Consider the following 19503-nt stretch of genomic DNA (forward strand, 5'->3'; position numbering starts at 1 on the left):
AAGCTTTTTTAAAATATGTTTTTTCTTTGACCACAAGAGGGAACTGAAGAACAGAAGAAGATGAAGCAATATAAGAAAAACAGACAAAAATTATTTTGGAGTATTTAAACAAAACAATTCACTTTATAGATCAACTATGTTCGAAAAATGTCATGACAGAGGAGCAAAAGGAACAAATTACTTAAGTATTTGGAAGAAAGATTCGTAATCCAGAGATGCAACCAAGTATAGGTGGTTATCAAACCACTGAGGCTACAAACAATAAAATATATATATTCTAAAACCACTGAGGCTACTACACTAGTATTTGATAATAAAAAGAACCTAACTCTAATTTTGGAATATAAATCGGTGCCTATTATGAAGATGATTTAATTACAAGCTCATTACAATTATAACTCCCCCAGTGCAACTGAAACAAGAAAAGTTGCAAGTAAAAACTGTGATTCTTAAGAGTTTGGGATTTCCACTTCAACACTGAAATGGAAATTGACAAGGTTGACATATTTTGTTTTAAAAATCATATTGAAAAATCTCTTGGAGAAAAGAGAAGTTTATATTTATTTAATAGATATTCCAAAAAAGGGGAAAAAGATTTTACCTCATAAGAACTGGAAGGAGTGACTTACATTTAATAAGCTAATTGAAGTAAGGATGGCTTTTTTATTGGTTTGATACAGGTAATTAAAAGAAAGTTCAATGCATTATTTGTTTATAAAATGGGACTGAAAATGGGTTATTCTTTTTTCTTTTTTAATATATAATGCTTGAGTAATTCTTAAATTTTACAAAATATTATTGAAAGTGAATTTAAAAATATATACTCTATTCTAATTGAAAGTTTAAAAAGATGCATTAGAATTTATTTTAGTTATAAAGATGAAATTTTTAGAGAAGTGTTTAGAGTTTTAAAAATAATATATAGTTTTCCCTTTAAGATTAATGAATTTGAAAGAATGTATTGAGTTTTGTTAATATAAATGATAGTTTAGAAAGATTAGTAGAAATATTTATCACTTCCCAGAATAGGAGGAAAAAATAAAAAAATAAGATTTTGTTAAGATAGCAATGTAAATTATTTAAACAAAGAGATTTTATTTGGTCTTGTTTCTACTGGGAATTCTATTGCTTCTGGGCTTTATGCTTAAAATAGAAAAAAAACTAAACATTTTATCTGAAAATTAATAGAATTGGCTTCTAATAATTATAGGTAATTAACTATAATTGAAGTCATAACTATATTAGAATTTTACTGTGTTGGAAAGAGTTGGAAGGCAATATCTTTTTTTCTCTTTTTTTCTAGTCATGCACTCCCCTCCGTTTTCTTAATCTTTATTTTAATTGTATGTTATGCTACAATGAACCTTAATAAAACTTTTTAAAAAGATTTGGTTTGTAATTATGCCCAGAAGTAGCTTGTATGTTGTTGGCAAATAAGTTATGGATCTGTAGTTAGAAATGTCCTACCAGTGGTTAGCTGTTTTACTTACAGATTACTTGATGGAAAACCCCCATTTTAATGAAGACGACATCTGCCCTAAAAGTTATCTAAGTAGTTTTGCCAGTAATACCTTCAGAGCTCAATTTGGGCACATGGCCATGCACAAGGTAGTAAAGGGAGCTACATTGCCAAAGCTAAAAACTCAACCCAACTCAGAAGTGTTGATTGATAACACAAGTTGATGGGAATATGCATCCACCTTGTTTACTGAAGAATCAAGTTCCTATCTTCTGAATGCTCATTGTTTTGCAGAAGGACATTATGAGGACATCCAGTTTTAAACATCCCTGTCACTACTAACCATAAGAGATACAGGGAATTAAAGCTAGATTTTTTTTTCAAGTAATTGCTGACAACTAGAAATTAATGTTGTAGGATTTAATTTTATTTTTTTGCCTTTTTGTGGAATCAATGTAGGCAAGTTTCATGTGCAATGTTTCTATGAAAGAAGAATCTTCACATTTGGAAAGTGGGGAAGTGGTTCAATTTCCCTTTTCTCTCTTGAGTTGACTTTTGTTTTATGGTTTTGGAGTACGTGTGTGCTATAAACATCCCTCTACAAGAAAGGATAAATGCAAGTAACAGAAAATTTAAAATTATTTAAAATTATTTTATTTAAAATTAAATAATGTTAAATAATTTTAAATTTCCTGTTACTTGCATTTATCCTTTCTTGTAGAGGGATGTTTAAAATTAAATCAAATTAAAATTATTATTTAAAATTATTTTATTTTTTGTTAAATTAATACTTAAGATAAAGGTAAAAGACATTTCTAGTATTTCTAAATCAGCAAGTAATACTGTACTTACAAAGGTCCGATAGGTGTTTATTGTCTTTGTCCATGGAAGAGAAAAAGTGTTCAATAATTTAAAAAAACCCCACCCCATTCCACCCCCAAATTGCTTTGCAGTATATTTCACCAAAACAATATGCATCAGAAAGTCCTTGGAAAACTAGAAAAAAACTACATTCGCTCCTATTTCAATATTTCCCTGTTGAAATAATTTTGTTTTATAGAAAGAATTCTTTCCTATAAAGAAATTTCTGTAAAACAAACAAACAAACAAAAAAGACATGAGGGATTTCTGAATTAACATTCATATTTGGACCCCAAGACCCACCACTGAGGTTTGAGACTGTTGCGATATCACCCAATGACCCAATGACACTATACCTGCCAGGTAACAAAACAGCCAACAACATGTGTAAAGATGTGATTGGTCAACAAATGTAACCTTATATGGTCAACCATGCCAAATGTAACCTTATATGGTCAACCATGCCAAATGTAACCTTATATGGTCAACCATACCAAATGTAACCTTATATGGTCAAACTATGCCAAACATAGCCTTATATGGTCAACTGTACTATTTCCACACACATCACAAATCCCACCCTAAACTGGCACAATAAAGAAGGGGGCACAGTTTGCTCTGGGCTTCCTCTCCCAAGAACAAGCCTTTGTGTCGTTGTCATCATTGCCGCCATGAGAGAAGCCCGTCCGGGCAGTCGGTCAGTGCAGGCCGCCAGCTGACCCCTCATCCCGCAGTGGGACCGGCAGCGCCTCAACTGGTGACCCGACGTGATCTCACCCAGCCGGACGAGCCAGCTGCAGCCCAGGGATGCCGTTTGGTGTTACGGATCCCTCCCCAGGAATCTTCTGCAAAGAAGACATCCTCCCTTAGCAAAGCTGCATCTGGCTGCATCTGGTCCTCCTTCACGACGTGATTCATCACAGCACGACTTTCATCAAGAAGTGTGCTGCCCTGACTCTCATCTTACGCACCGGAGATCGGCAAGCGCATCGTAAGTATGGGCACCCCACTTTCCAAGACTCTGTCCAAGCATGTGGACGAGCTTCACTCCTTAGTCAGGAAGGCGAATCACTTGCAGAAAACTAACGGCACAACTATCTACCCCATCTCAAAAAAGGCTATTACTAAATTTCTTCTATTTCTTCAAAAACATTGCCCGCTTATCCAGAAGGTGGCACTCTTAAACAATCTATTTGGGAAAAAATAGGAAATACATTCATGAACCTCCTCGAGCCCCTCCGGAAATTCTTTATGCCTGGAGAGCTCTTATGACTGCCATCAACACTCTTTATCCTCCCTCTGACTCAATCTCTGATCCAATTCTTGATCAGACTTCGGATCAGCCTTCTCCGTCTCCTAAAGATCCCTTGCTTTCTTCGGCAGAAACTTCCACACCTTCTGCTCTGTATCCCACTCTCCCTTCCTCCCCCCCTCCCCCTCCTCCCTACAACCCCCCTCATGTTCCTGATGTTAACCCTATCAAATCCAATGATTTTCCTGCCTCCTTGCCTGTTCGTAATACCTTTCAGGAGGCACTGATTCAAGGAAAAATAGATCCGGAGGACCTCTCTTGTTTTCCTATGGTCCTCCAAGCCCCGGCAGGTGGTGGAAATGGAAATCCTGCCCCTCAGTATGTCCCTATGGAGTGGGATCTCATGAAAGAACTCAAATCCGCCACTGTCAAATATGGCCTTAAGTCACCCTATGTTAGAACCTTGTGAGAAAACATTTCTAATAATCATAATATTCTTTTCTCTGAATGGCAAATGATGGCTTCTATGCTCCTAACATCTTCTCAACTTGCTGCTTGGCACAATGACTATTGCTTAGCTGTTCTATCTGCTGCAACGGCTGGCCTTCCTCAGGCTGTTACCCTGGACCATCTTCTTTGTCAGGGAGCCATCCGTACTCCACAGGATGAGATTCAGATGGGGGCAGGGGGTTATCCCATCATGAGAAATGCTGCTTTAAATGCCTTTCGCAGGGTCCCTGATCCTTCTCAACCTTCTTTGTCCTTTAACAAAATTCTTCAGGACCTTCTGAGCCATATACTTCTTTCATTGACCGGTTGTCAGAGGCTCTCAACCGGCAAATAGACAATCCCCAAGCTCAAGCTGAACTTCTTGCCAAACTGGCTGTTTCTAATGCTAATGCAGACTGTCAGCAAGTTCTGAAACCTCTTCAGTCCATTCCCCATCAGACTATTGCTGACTATATTACAGCCTGCCAAAATGTAGGAACTGAGGCTCACCGTGCAACTGCTCTTGCCTCAGCTCTAACCTCTTCTTTCGCAATGACTGCCCCTCGCTCTGGTAATTGCTACAACTGTGGAAAACCGGTCATTTCGTTTCCCAGTGTCGCTCACCAGGGGCAGCAGGGCACCAAAGGGACAAAGCCCCCCGCTCCCACTGCGAGACCAAAAACAATCTGCCCTAGGTGCCGCAACGGCTATCACTGGGCCAGTCAATGCCGTTCCAATCTTTCCTCTTTGTCTCAATCCGCACCGTCGGGAAAACTAATCTCGGGGCCTGCAGCTAGCCCCACCCTCAAGGCTGCACCCCCTCCACAAACGGCCTTCCCTGTTCTGCTTTCAACTGCTATCATCTATGAGGATCCTGGATCTGTCTTTACCCTCCCTCTCACAGTTACGCTTCCCGCCCGCTCTCACCTCACACGCCCATCTTGCTCATCCCAAACTCCTCTTTGATCATGGAAGGGGTGGTCGCCGCTCCCTTTCTTTATGACTCATCCGCTCTTAATTGCCTCTCTTTTACAGCTGTGGGTGATAGACCCTTCCCATTGCCTGCTAACACTATCGTAGCCACTCTTATTATTCTTCCCCCCTCCACACACCCTCCTCTCCCCCCTCCCTGATGGCTATTGACTGCTCTATAGAGGCTTCTAAACCTCTGTTAACAGTGTCTCTTAATGGTGGTCCTTTTACAGGACTGGTGGACACTGAAGCAGGCCTCTCGGTTATTTCAATGACTGAATGGCCCCCACAATGGCCCCTTGAACAATCACCTTCTGTCACGGCGTTGGTGGAGCTCAAAGCGCTCAGGTCAGCTCTAATTGGCTCACGGCCATTACCCCTGATGCTTCTGCTTCTGCTCTCATCAAACCTTATATCCTTCCCCTTGCTTTCAATCTGTGGGGTCGGGATCTTTTAGGACAGCTTGGAGCTACCTTTCACATTCCGTGAATATCACTATGCCTGCCTCTCTTCCACTTACTCTTAAGTCCTCTATCCCTGTATGGGTAGATCAATGGCCACTCACTCAAGAAAAAGTGCTCGCTCTAACCACTCTGGTCTCTGAACAATTGAGCGCTGGCCACATTGAACCATCCACTAGCCCATACAATACTCCTGTTTTTGTATGGGTGCTTTGCAATGTGGACTTCCCAACCCAAACCTTATCCCACAGTATTTTGAAGGATTGCTTCTTTTCCATCCCTCTTCAACCCCAAGATAGGCTTCTATTTGCTTTCACTGTCCCGGAACTGAATAATTCCAGACCCACCAAAAGGTATCAGTGTGGAAAGTCCTTCCTCAAGGAATGTTAAATTCTCCCACTATGTGTCAACATTATGTTGACATGGCTCTCCAACCATATCGCAATCTATATCCCTCCTTTCTTGTGTATCATTACATGGATGATATCTTAGTCGCAGCTGACGGCCCTAAAGGTACAGTGGCAACAACCCTTCCCATCCTCACTAGACTTTTGACTGCTGCTGGTCTCCACATAGCTCCTGAAAAAATACAATCTCACTATCCCTTTCAATATCTTGGTCACAAACTCCTGTCTTCTGCTACCGCTCCTGCCTTACCTTCTCTGACTCTCCCTTCCTCTCCGACCCTTGTACAACTTCAACAATATCTCGGCACGCTCAATTGGGCACGGCCTTATCTTTCTGTCACTACTGCAACCCTTTCCCCTCTATTCCATGCCCTCACGGGCTTGAAACATCCTTCAGATGTGGTCCATCTTACAAGCCAGCACTTGGAGGCACTAGCCCAAGTCAATAATGCTTTAAAAGCACGTATGGGTGGATCGCATCATCCCCAACTGTCTGCTCTCCTTGGCTGTCTTGCCCACACCAGCCCTTCTCACAGCCATTCTTTTCCAAATTGCTCCCGAGACAAAAAAGCTGTGCATCATCGAATGGCTTCACCTCCCTCACACTCCTAGGGCAACTGTCACCTCTAGAGCCCTTCAGCTCGCTCTGCTTTGTATCAAGGGACGTCACAGAGCCAAGGCTTTGCTCGGTCATGATCTTCAAGCTATACACATTCCTTTCAAACTCTCTCAATGGGACCCCCTTTTCAGACGTCAGGTGTATTGCAGGACACTCTGGAGAATTGGATTGGTCCCATCTCTTGCCATCTCCCTTCTGACCCCGTTTGCAGCTAATTAAAAAGCGGTACCTATTACCTTTTCCTCTCCAGTAGTTGCTTTTCCACTAATTCAAGCCATCACAGTTTTTACTGATGGCTCTAAAACTCATGGTGCTTGTGTCTGGTATGATCAAGCTAACTGGCACAAGCAACTGACAAAGCCCCAATCATCGGCACAGCAAGCTGAATTAGCTGCTTTTAACTTAGCCTTGGAGACATTTCCTGGGCAACCAATTAACATCATAACGGATAGTCTATATGTCTCCCAATTGGTCTTGCATATTTTTGAGGCATATCTGTCTCCTTCTATACAACCATCATTAATGACACTGTTGCTTCAGCTGCAAATGCTCATTCAATCTAGGACCCATCCTCTATTTGTAGCCCACATACGTAGTCATCAACATCTCCCAGGTTTCCTTTCAGAAGGGAACCAGGTAGCTGATACTGCTTGTAAAGTACTTTCCATCAGTATTAAGATGCCTCAACCTTCCCCTCTAACAGCAGGGGAAAGTCATAGTTATTTTCATCAAAACAAAAAGGCTCTGGTTAAACAATTTGGTATTTCTTTGGAAGAAGCAACTGCCATTATACAGCAATGCCCAACAGGCAGTTTGCAAGCAAAAACAGCCCCCAAGGAATCAATCCCAGGGTACACAAGCATGTGAGGCATGGCAAATGGGCGTCACTCAATTTCAGCCATTTGCACCTTGGAAATATCTTCATGTTTCCATCGATACTTTCTCAGGATTTATTATGGCGACTCCCCAAAGAGGGGAGGCGGCAAAACAAGTAATAAATCATTGTATTCGGACTTTCACAGTATTGGGATGCCCAAAATTCTAAAAACAGACAATGGACCTGCATACATTAGTTCTTACTTTTCTCAATTTTGCCATCAATGGTCCATTGTCCATAAGTTTGGGATCCCCTTCAACAGCCAAGGGCAGGCTATAGTTGAACGGACTCACCAAACCCTGAAGTTGGCCTTGCAATGATACATGGGGTCCAAAGGCCTCAGTGGCCCCCCTAGCCTCCCGACACTGCAAAATGTGTTAAATGTTTGTCTGTATACGCTTAATTTTTTGAATCTAAATGGCACCCCTTCCTTGTCTGCTGCGTCACGACATTTTACTAAACCACCTGTTCCCACTTCGAGACCGCTTGTTTATTATAGACAGTTGCCTGATCCTGAGTGGAAGGGACCGCTGAGCTGATCACCTGGGGACGAGGCTACGCCGCTATCCAACTTCCTGAACAGTACTCTGGGTCCCTGCCAGGTGTGTTCGCCCGTACCACCGTGACTCCTCGCCCTCCACTCCCTCTCCAATGGGCGCCTCCACTGACCAGGATGAAGATCCTTTTACTTCTTTGCTGCTGCTTCCTTCCTGAAGCCACACTTTCATCATCTCATGACAACGCTCATCGCCCCTACAACATCACATGGACAATCAAGGACGCTTATGGACAAATACTCAACTCCACAATTAATTACACCATGATTTCTTCCTATTTCCCTGAATTATATTTTGACTTTGCTGAAATGATTTTAGGTAAAACTGCCTACTCTCATCCCGCTGATGCCCCTTCCCGAGCCATAGTATTGTTAAGAGACATCACCTGTATGTCTGCCCAGGACATATTACTGATGCAGACCATATCCACACCTGCGGAGGAATTTCTGATTACTATTGCAAATCCTGGTCTTGTGTCTCAACTGGTCACATTTCCTGGACACCACCCTTGAAGAACGATCTCATCACACTTACCAGAACCACCCAGGCTATACAATGTACGGCAAGTAAAAACAAATGGTCCAGATGTAATCCAGTGACTGTCTCCTTTACGCCAAAGGGAAACAAAGTAACATTTGGGACACTGGAGCAAAGTGGGGAGGTCGCATTTATGCCAAGTGGCCTGGATATCATTATGGGAATGTTTTCTATATACAACGCCATGTTCATCTTTCCCCATCCCCACCTGTGGGACCCAATACTAACCAAATCCAATCCGAATTTTTTGAAACCCTTAACAAATGCCCAGAACCCACTGGTATCCCTTATTGCTTCCTCTTATGCATTATTGAATAGCTCCCAAGATTCCTCCATTTCCCAGCACTGCTGGCTTTGCTTGTCCTCAACCCCCACTTTTTATGAAGCCATCGGCTCTTCCCAACCTATCTCCAACTCCACTTCTGATAAAAATTGCCGATGGAGGAATAGCTCTCTCACTATCATGGCCATCACTGGTCAAGGCTGCTGTCTTGGCCACATACCTACTAATTATTCACAATACTGCCTTAATGCCACCCACAAACACAGATGTGAACTTTATCTACCTAAGGAAAGAAACGACCTTTTAGTCGGAGGTTACAACCAGGTATTCACCACATCCGGTGGCAATATCATAAAACGCCTCCAAGGCCAATTTTTTATTCCTGGAAATAACTCTGTTTGGGCTTGCTCTACAGGTTTAACTGCATGTGTCCACGGAGATGTATTATTGGCAAAAAAATCATTCTGTATTCAGGTTCAGCTACTGCCAAAAATTGATGTATATGATTCTGAAGATTTTATTTCCATTTTAGAACCTCAACAATACCATCTACGAGCCAAACGAGAAGTTGTTACAGCTCTTACCTTATCTGTGCTGCTGGGTTTAGGTGCTACAGGTGCAGCAACAGGCATATCAGCTTTGGTTGTAAATGATAACAGCTTAAGACAGTTAAGTGCCACCATAGATGAAGATCTTAGAGGAATCGAAAAATCTATTCTTGCCTTGCAAACTTCTCTTACTTCTTTATCTGAGGTGGTCTTGCAAAACCGCAGAGGCCTAGACCTCTTGTTTTTGAAACAGGGGGACTATGTGCTGCTCTTAAAGAAGAATGTTGTTTCTATGCTGATAGCTCAGGAGTTGTCCTAGATTCCATGAAAGAACTAGACATCAGATTAAAAGAAAGAGAGAGGAACGAGCTTCACAACATACCTGGTATCAAGGATTATTTAACCTTTCCCCATGGTTAACAACATTGTTATCTGCTATAGCTGGTCCACTTATCCTTCTCTTGTTGGCATGTACCATTGGACCATATGTGCTAAGTAAACTCTTAGGATTCCTTAAAATAAAACTTGGCCAAATCGATTCGGATCTAACCTCAAAACAAAAGCAAATTAATGCGTTAATAGAGAAAAAGGCCCTCTTGCAATTCTCCTCGGATTCCGATAACTCGGATAATAAGTTCACCAAAAGTGCTGGTAAAGGGGAACCACGAATTCTCATGAACCTATGTCAGGATGAGTCGGAGGACCTAGACTGGACATAATAGTGATGATAGTGAGTAAATAGCCCTTAAAATAAAATTAAAACAGAGATGTTGCGATATCACCCAATGACCCAATGACACTATACCTGCCAGGTAACAAAACAGCCAACAACATGTGTAAAGATGTGATTGGTCAACAAATGTAACCTTATATGGTCAACCATGCCAAATGTAACCTTATATGGTCAACCATGCCAAATGTAACCTTATATGGTCAACCATACCAAATGTAACCTTATATGGTCAAACTATGCCAAACATAGCCTTATATGGTCAAATGTACTATTTCCACACACATCACAAATCCCACCCTAAACTGGCACAATAAAAGAAGGGGGCACAGTTTGCTCTGGGCTTCCTCTCCCAAGAACAAGCCTTTGTGTTGTTGTCATCATTGCCGCCATGAGAGAAGCCCGCCCGGGCAGTCGGTCCGGGCGCAGGCCGCCAGCTGACCCCTCATCCCCGCAGTGGGACCGGCAACGCCTCATGAGACAAAATTTGAAGCTGGCAATACCCTTCACAAAAACTTTAATATTATCGTGCATAACAAAAATGTAGACATTCATAATTTTCCAAGATTGCACTAAACTAAATAAAATTTAGAAGGTATACATCTGTGTTGCATCAAAAAAAAATCTAGTTGTTTTAGGAAGCTTTTACTTCCTAAAAATACAGTTGACATGTTTTCTTGAGGCTTTAAAGGATTCTGAATTGTTCTATTGTCAACACTTCTTTCAACCCCCTTTTATTCAATACTACTCTATTAAAGCAATGCACAAGAATTTAGTAGTATAAGTGTGCTTGATAGTTTTATTAAAATTACATCAGAATATCTAATTCCAAAAGCACAAGATTATGTAATATTTTTATTATGAAAAAAACAAAATACCTCCTGAAAAGATGAAGTCCAGCTTCATTTTGTTCCAACACTACTAGAGTTCCACAACCTAAAATTGAAGACAATAAAAACAACACTAAAAACAATGGTTTACAGCACTGGTGTCAAGTTCGAGCATGTCATGTGATGTATTGTGATGTACCGCAATGTTTTTTGCCTTTGTGGAGCTGGGGTGGGTGTGGCCTTTGCGGAGCTGGGGTGGCATGTGCATGAGGCATCCAGCCTGTAGGACATCAATTTGACACCCCTGGTTTACAATATAATATGGACTAATTTAGAGTAAGATTCTTGAAAACTGCTGAACTTTGGGAACCCCTTTCAGAAACACTGAAGCCTACCTTACAGCCTTGTCAAATTATATCAACTTAACATAGAAATGCTACTCTGACTGGCAGTGCTTTTTTAGGGTGAGACGTCTTTTTCATCACTTATTGTTTAACTTTTTTAACTAAAGATATTATATACAAATTATGTGCTCTACCATCTTCTTTTCCAAAAGATGTACAGGATACACTCCGATGAATTTTACAGTTAATAAGCCTCCAGAGACTAAATATAAAAATACATCTCTATAGCATGGATTGTTAAGCAGAATCAGTGTTACCTTTTAGTGCCTTCAAAGTTGTACATTTCAAGAACTATTTTGAAAGCTTGAGATGGGAAAAAGAAGTAGGAAGCACTTTCAAATAAACATTTGAAGAGATTTTTGACTTTAGGATACAAAAAAATATAATGGTCACAACTTCAGATATAGTTTAAAATAATGTAGAGATGACCTTATGGAAGGAACGGTCGAACACTTAAGGGAAAAGAAACAAATGAATCCTGGAAATGTGAAAATAATGAGAAAGAAAGAAACTCAAAATAAGCTGGCTTTGATTCTGTTTGGTGAAAGAGAAGGCAGAGGGAAACTGACTGACTTTCAAGATTCTGTTTTATACCTCACAACAATAAAGCAGCATGTCTGGAATTCTTGCAGTATCTGGTCTACAAGATACTGGGCTAAAGGAGTGACATATAGATCTAATGACTATGATATACTTGTGTAACTGTACTGGATAGCTAATTGTATACTTATTCCATGTCTAATGGAAATGCAACCGAAGATCCCATAGTTGCATGCAAACCTAAATGTTTCATGTGTATCCCTGGAACTTATTCAAATGTCACCATGACTGAGAGAAAATCACTAAATATATGACAGGGAATTACATATTAACTATTTAATTTTAATTCAATAAAAATTATGATTTTCCCCCTTTTCATCCTTGAACTGCCGACTTTTTGGATTGTGGCCTCAAGCACACCATTCTGATATCCTATGTGGGAATGCCTCTTTCCTAAGGTATTATTGTTTTCCTAAAGCATTTTTGTTATCTTTGAAGATTCACCTTCCAGATGCAATATAGGTAGCCTTTGATTTACAATCATTTGTTTAGTGAGCTTTCAGAGTTACAACAGCACTGAAAAAAGTGACATGATCATTTTTCACACTTACGACCGCTGCACCATCCCCATGTTCATGATCCAATGCTTGGCAACTGACTCATATTTATGATTGCAGTGTCCCAGGGTCATGTGATCACCTTTGACAAGCAAAGTCAATAGGGAAGCCAGATTCACTTAACAACCATTTTACTACTGCAGTGGTTCACTTAACAACTGTGACAAGAAAGGTAATAAAATGGGGGAAAACTCACTTAACTGTCTCACTTAGAGAAATGTTGGACTCAATTGTGGTCATACGTCAAGGCCTACCTATACTACCAAACATAATTAGGCTGGTGGCTATAGGTAAAGAATATTTTCAATACTTGATTTACAAAGAGATATACAGGTAGTCCTCAACTTACAGATTTTATGTTATTAACCAATTTCTTCAATCACATAAAAAAATTACCAGCCGCAACCCTAATAGTAAACCATGTGTTTGTTTAGGGTGCACATACGTTTTTAGCTGAAATTTTTCCACTCAACTTGTCAAAAGCTTGTTTTAACCATTTTATTTCCATTTCAAAAGAAAGTAACTTTTTCTTGTACTTTCTTCATTCCCAACTGGGTGTAACCTGACAGCACTCAACCAGGAAAGCCTCAGCACCCTCTTCCCACGCCAGGATTGTGTGCAGCACTTAATCATAGCTTTCCCAAGCCCTTCTTCCCCCAGTTTTTCATGATCTCTTGACCCAGTTTATTAAAAATAATAATACGGCCCTAAAGGGTGCATATCACGCTTGAAGACTGCCAGTTAATTTTGGGCCACCAAGAGCATGTATGCACTTCTGTCCCAGGTAAACTTTTATCAGCTCGGTTAAATGCAAACTAAGCTGCAAAAATTTGCAAGCTGGTAAAGTAAATCCCGTGAAACCTAAGAATGGGCGGGAAATGAGACTATCCAAACCAGGTCATTATCTCAGTGAAAGCACCTCAAACAGGCACGCAGACTGGAGCCTATAGTAGCCCTGCCTTTTACAGGACGAGTCTGGTCCACACAGCCTTGTCCTCCTATCTCTGTCTCTCTCTCTCTCTCTCTCTCTCTCTCCAGCCACCCTTTTGACGCGACCAAAGACTCAAGGCAGCAGAATTATTGTTGCTGCCGCCGCCACTGCGCACGCGCCACTTGCCGCCGTTTCACCTGCAATCCCGTAGTACTGCGAGGTAGCGCAGGCCAAACGCCCCGGCAGGTACGGCGAAAGTTCTACTGCGTAACCGTGGCGGCCGGGCAAGCGGAAGGCCTGCACCTTCAGGAGCTTCCCTAGCGCTTCGCCAGCGCTACGGCTCATGGCCTCACCGCCGGTTCTGAGCTCTCGTCTACCCGGCCGCTGGGAGGCAGCTGCTCGCGGGCGGCTTCAAAAGCGCCCGCTCCCTTTCTTGTTTCGCCGGGTCCATCCCCCTCCCTCCTGCCTCCTCGTATGGGCGGGGATGAGGGGAAAAGTCGCCGTCGCCACCATGCTTGTTTTGGGCGACAAGTCTTTCTTCCGAATTGCCTTCTTGCAAGTCGGGCTTCCGGTTCCAAGCTCGCCTTTCCTTGGAATCGATTCATTGGAATCGAAGAAGACGAAACACACACACACACACAAATCCCCATAACTGGTTAAAACTATCCAAGATGTGTTAGGTTGTACGCACGAGATCACTACGAAATGGAAATAAGGAGAAATTTTCGGACATTGAGAGCAATCAACCAATGGAACTGCTTGCCTTCAGAAGTTGTGGGAGCTTCATCACTGAAAGCTTTCAAGAAGAGACGACTGCCACCTGTCAGAAATGGTGTTGGGTGGTTGGACTAGATGACCTACAAGGGCTCTTCCAACTCTGTTTTAATCTGTTAAAACGTCTCTTTAACTGACTTGTTTAAGCGTGTTGGGTAACGTGTTCGTTGAGACTGCAACGTTTTATATTGCTTTTCATTAAGGTAGGTTATAGTGTGGTTATAAGGGTAAAATAACTGGTAAAACCACAAATGAATATTCATTTTGCCATTTTAAAACATATGTAATAAATTAATGTCAAGGCATATTGCAATAAAATTTTAAGGACTCATTGCTTTTTCTGTAAACCTTCAGTTTTGACAGTATAGTTTTTTTTAAAGTTAATGCACCTTTAATTGTAGAAATTTGCTGGTGATACACTTTAATCTATTCAGACCATTACAATCATAGACTATAAACAAGACTTTTAACTGCTATTCATACTGTGTGCATGGTAATAGAATATTCATTTTAATAGAGAAGTATATCAACAAATTTCTATCGAAGTGTAATGATGACACAATTGTCACCAAAGCTATCAGCATCTGTTTCCTGTTTTATAGAGTCACTAGTAATTGGTTAGACAGAAATTCTATCCAATTGCCCCACCCTTCTTTTTTTCCATCTGCTCTTACAGAAAGAAGTTCTTCATTAGCATTTTACTAGAGTAATGGACTTATTTCACAAAGGATGGAGGTCAATAGATCTGTTATTGTTTATTAACTTATCAAATTTACATGGCCATCCATATCACCAAAGGTTATTATGGCTGGCAGACAACATCCCAATAAAACAGTCATATATATATAACATGTTTAAAATTAAATAAAATTAAAATATACAAACCCTAGGCACAGAGAGAACAAGTATATCCACTTCATTAGTGGAGCCACCTGAACCATATTTCAAATTGACAATAGTAAATCTTTTTTCTATTAAAAAAAGTTTAAGAAAATATTATTGATTTTATTACAATTGAACTTCTAAGGAAGCACATATGGTCTGGTTGCCCAAGATGTTAGCTAAAATGAGGCTGCCTAATTTGTGGCTCAGCATATAATTTGAGTGAATCTGGCTAATGTCATATGCAAGCTTAGCATGCACTTGCATTAATTCAGTTCACCATATGCTTTGTGAGAGGACAAGCTATACAACCCTATGATGTGAGTAAACTTGTATGTAATATAGGCCCTTCTGGTTTGAAGTCTCTTCGGTGACAGACAGAAATCCGCGATCGTGCGTGGTTTCTGTCTGGGCTCGCCGCTGGAGCGCCCCGAGCCAGCCGGTTTTAGGGCTAAGCCACCCCGTAGAGGTGGTGAAGAGGGAGGAGACCGCCAGCAGTGTCGAGGAGAGCCGCATCTCTCCTCCTCAGCTGGCCATTACTCCCTTTCCCAAAGGCGTTTGCAGCGGTGGTCAGAAATGGCCACCACAAAGAAGAACTCAACCGGAAAAGAATGTGCAGGAGGAAGAAGTGAAAGTTTTGGCTGACTGGGTTAAATTGTAAAAGCAACAACTAAGGTACCCTGGAATATAAACTTACAAAAAATAACATCGCTCCCAAAGAAGAGTCGGAAGCAGTGAAGGAAAGTGAAAAGGGAAAGGTTTGGCTTTTTTTCCCTTCTCTCTCCTTCCCTATACTGACAACTAAGAGACTTAAATAAGAAATTGGAAAAATCCGCTTTGACATCAATAGGTACTTAAGCTGAAAATAAAACAAAATGCCAAAGGGATAATAAAGATTTCTGGACATTAAAAATTTTCTTTTTCATAAGCAGGAAGGGAGAGAAAAAGAATAAGGGCAGGATCTGGAAGAGGGAGGAGACTGCCTGGAATTAAAAAGAATCTACAGTAAAACTTCAACAAGACTTAAAAGATACATTTTACCTGAAACTTTGTAACTAAACAGTAACCCCAGGAAGAGAAAGTGAAAAAAAAGAGCAAAAAGAAACAGCTTGCGTGTATTTGGATTATTTGGTGATCTTTGGATTCTTGGTTATATTTTAATGACTAAAATCAATCGGGTGGTTGTTTAAAAATGTATACAATGGCACCACTTCTGGATGAATTGAAAATGGAACTTAAAAAGTACAAAGAAGATGCACAAGAAGGGAAGGGTTCTTTTGGCTTCGTTTTTCAATTCCTAGAAATGGAGATTTGGAACTATGAGAAACAACAAGAAATGTCTGTAAAACAAGAAGACTGGGACAAAGAAGAAGCCATCTTTAATGAACAAGTAATTTTATGAGGGGAAGAAAAAGGAAAGGGGGGAAAGAGAATGGAGAATTTAAGACTTAAAAAAACAACCAAAGAAAAGAAAAATAATTCAAAAAATAAGTATAATACTGGAAAGCAACAGAAAAGGGGAATACAGAAGAGAGAAATAGAGGTAGAGAGACAAAGGGGTAAAAAGGGGGGAGAGAAGAAGAGAGGGAAGAAGGAAAGGAAAAGAAGTTACAAAGGACCGGAGCAAGATATAGAGAAACAGGACCTATTTCGAGATAATGGATGAAAATCTAACTGAAAAAGGGATTCTGTAAAGGTACATAAGATTGTATTGTTATATTAGTAATAGAAATAACTTTAGAAAATTGGAAACAATGTATGATTAAAATGAGGGATAAAATAGTTAGTGTAATTTAGTGAAATGTTTGTGAATAAATAAGTGAAATAAAATAAATGAGAAAATTGAATTAGGAAGGAATGGGAACATTTTAATTAGTTAATGTTTTGTAAAATATAAGTGAAGGGGGGGATTAACTATGGAAAGCTTATAATTGTTCCCATAGAAGTATGATATTTAATTGAAAAGTAATGTTAAAGATGTTAAGACTTTAATGAATATTAATGATAGAATTGAATTGGAATGGAATGTGTTGTTTTTAATTATATACATTTATAATTTTTTCTTTTTTTAAGAACATAGTGTGTATTTTAAGAATGTACCAAGCAGAATCCGAATGGAAGTTATGTATTATATTGAATGTTATAACTTTAGGGTATATATTGAAGCCTAAATAAGAGTTAAATGGATAAACTTAAAAGATATAAAGGCGTCATACTCCAATCAGTAACTACAGGAGAAATTTTGTTTAATGAGAAAAGATAATAGATAATTGAAACAGGACAGACAAAAAATATAAATACAATGATTTGAATTGAGATGAGATAATTAAAATAAAATTGAGAAAATTAAAAGAGGTGAGAAGCTATGCAGAAAATGTAAAATAGTAATAAGATATGGAATAGAATATAAAAATGAGCATGAACCTGAATTTGTGTCTGTATGAAGAAATGTAACCCGGGATTACGCTACTTTCAAAAAAGATGTTTTATTTGTATTTTTTTTTCTCTTTGTGAAAACTCAAATAAAATTTACAAAAAAAAACCTTATATGTAATATAATTCAAATAACTCACATAATAGTCCTATTAATTTATCAACAAAATAGTGTTCAAAATATGCTAAAGATTTTGCAACACTGATGTTAAAAATGAAAAATGCTACTCTATATAAAAGCTAGGCCTACATTTACACCCCGTATAATTTTATGCACAGATGATAAAGATGCCTTATAATAAAAAATGTGGCTTATTGTATAGGTGGTTGAAAGATAAATAGGTTGAACAATAAGATATTGCAGAGAAGTTACATAATCTAAAAGCACCCATTTGGTAAGTGCTTATTTTGATCAGGTTTATTAAATATACAATTGCTAGAAAAAGCCATAATAAGTCTCTCTCTCTCTCTCTCCCTCTCCCTCTCCCCCTCCCCTCCCCCCCCCCCTATATATATATATATATATATATATATATATATATATATATATATATATATGTGTGTGTGTGTGTGTGTGTGTGTGTCTATATGATCTATAATATATTGTATTGATATTCTTCTCTATTGAAACACTTGACATACATAAAGAATATAATATGTGCTCTTACCATCAGAAAAAAGAGGAATAAAGAGTTTTATATTTATTATTAGTTCCAAAGTGCATCAGGGTTTTCTCTCTAGCTAAAATATTTTTCAGATTTCAAGAATTAACCTTTGGAAATGATTGTGTAGTGGAAATTTCTGCCAGATTTCAGGAAAGCTCCTCAGTGCCTGTGAGTCTTATTATCTGTGAAAAATGGCTTGTGGCTAGTTTTATAAAGTGAAAAAGGAAATAAGATCATATATAAAATGCACAGGATTATATAAATGAATTATCTCGAGGAATAACATACCATACTTGAATATTATATCCCAGCTAAAAGGTGCCCACACAAAATATATGCCTGAGGAAAATAGTTTTTAGAGTGGAGAAAAAATTCCATTAAGACCTTGATGAAAATACTGTTCCAAAGAATAGGTGCAATGACAGACAAAACTTGATTCCTGCTGCATTACATTGTTTAATTGATAGGGCCCAAAGCAAGCTGATCTTGTTAGAACAAACATGATGAGCAGACAATGCAAGATAGATGGTCCCTCTTTCCTCTCAAATAAGCTAAAATCTTATACAGTATACACCATGGTTATCAGCACCTTGAATTATATGTAAATCTTGACACCAGATAGAGAAGCTCAGGAACACCAGCAAAGTGACTGGTGTTTCAACTGCACCCAGTCACTTGTAGAGCAGAGCAACTAATCACCATAGAGGCCACACTTAGAAGAAAATTACTACTTCATTTCTCTGGTCTTCAGAGTTGTAGCTGCTGCAGCACCCAAAACACAGTTAAGTAAATTTTGGACAAGGCAACATCTCCCCATCAGTCAATCTGTTTCAGTAATTTGTCTCTTTTCTCTACAATTAAATTGTGGAAGAACATGCAATTAATTATTGTTTGGGGATTCCTTTCATAACCAGGCCTGGTTTCTTTTTGCTTTTTGATGGTTTCCTCAAATTCCCACTTTTTTAATTTGTGAAAAATCCAAATGGCAACTCTAACATCTTGGAGAACTGTTAGAATTTTTGCAAGATTGGGTAATCTTATGAGATTTAAACAAAACTTAATTTTTGTAAAATAAATGTATTTTAGTGCTCATGCCACTGTGTAATGTCTTGAAGTATAGCTAACCCCTAGTACAAACCAGGCCACTATACCCTGCTGTGGTTAAACAAACCATAGTTTAGCATGTTTTCTTAGGTTATATTTACAAATTAGATATTTGCTAATGCAAATATCCTTGGACACCAGGAGCAAAGAAATTCACTTTTCCATCAAGTAAACTTGTTATTGTAAGCTTCAGTTTTTAATTTTTTTAAAAAATGCAACATATGTTTATTCTTGCAATCATCCCTATGATTTTTGAGCTGTTCATCTTTAT

At 39.2% G+C, this 19503-nt stretch overlaps 1 protein-coding gene across 2 annotated transcripts in view; it reads right to left on the minus strand.

Annotated features, from left to right (window-relative positions):
• Positions 1-13838, minus strand: part of PEX7 (peroxisomal biogenesis factor 7) — a 61330-nt gene extending 47492 nt beyond the window's left edge. For both annotated transcript variants that reach the window (XM_026666159.2, XM_087971035.1), the window contains exons 1-2: positions 13572-13838; positions 10931-10988 (exon numbers count right to left, since the gene is read on the minus strand). In XM_026666159.2, coding sequence (XP_026521944.1) covers positions 10931-10988; positions 13572-13719 — 206 coding nt within the window. In that variant the 5' untranslated portion in view covers positions 13720-13838. The remainder of the gene's footprint in view (positions 1-10930; positions 10989-13571) is intronic.
• Positions 13839-19503: the final 5665 nt, after the last annotated feature.

This window comes from Notechis scutatus, chromosome 1, assembly GCF_049901735.1.
Source record: "Notechis scutatus isolate UNSWTSFEM ecotype Mainland chromosome 1, rNotScu1.2, whole genome shotgun sequence".
NCBI lineage: Eukaryota > Metazoa > Chordata > Lepidosauria > Squamata > Elapidae > Notechis > Notechis scutatus.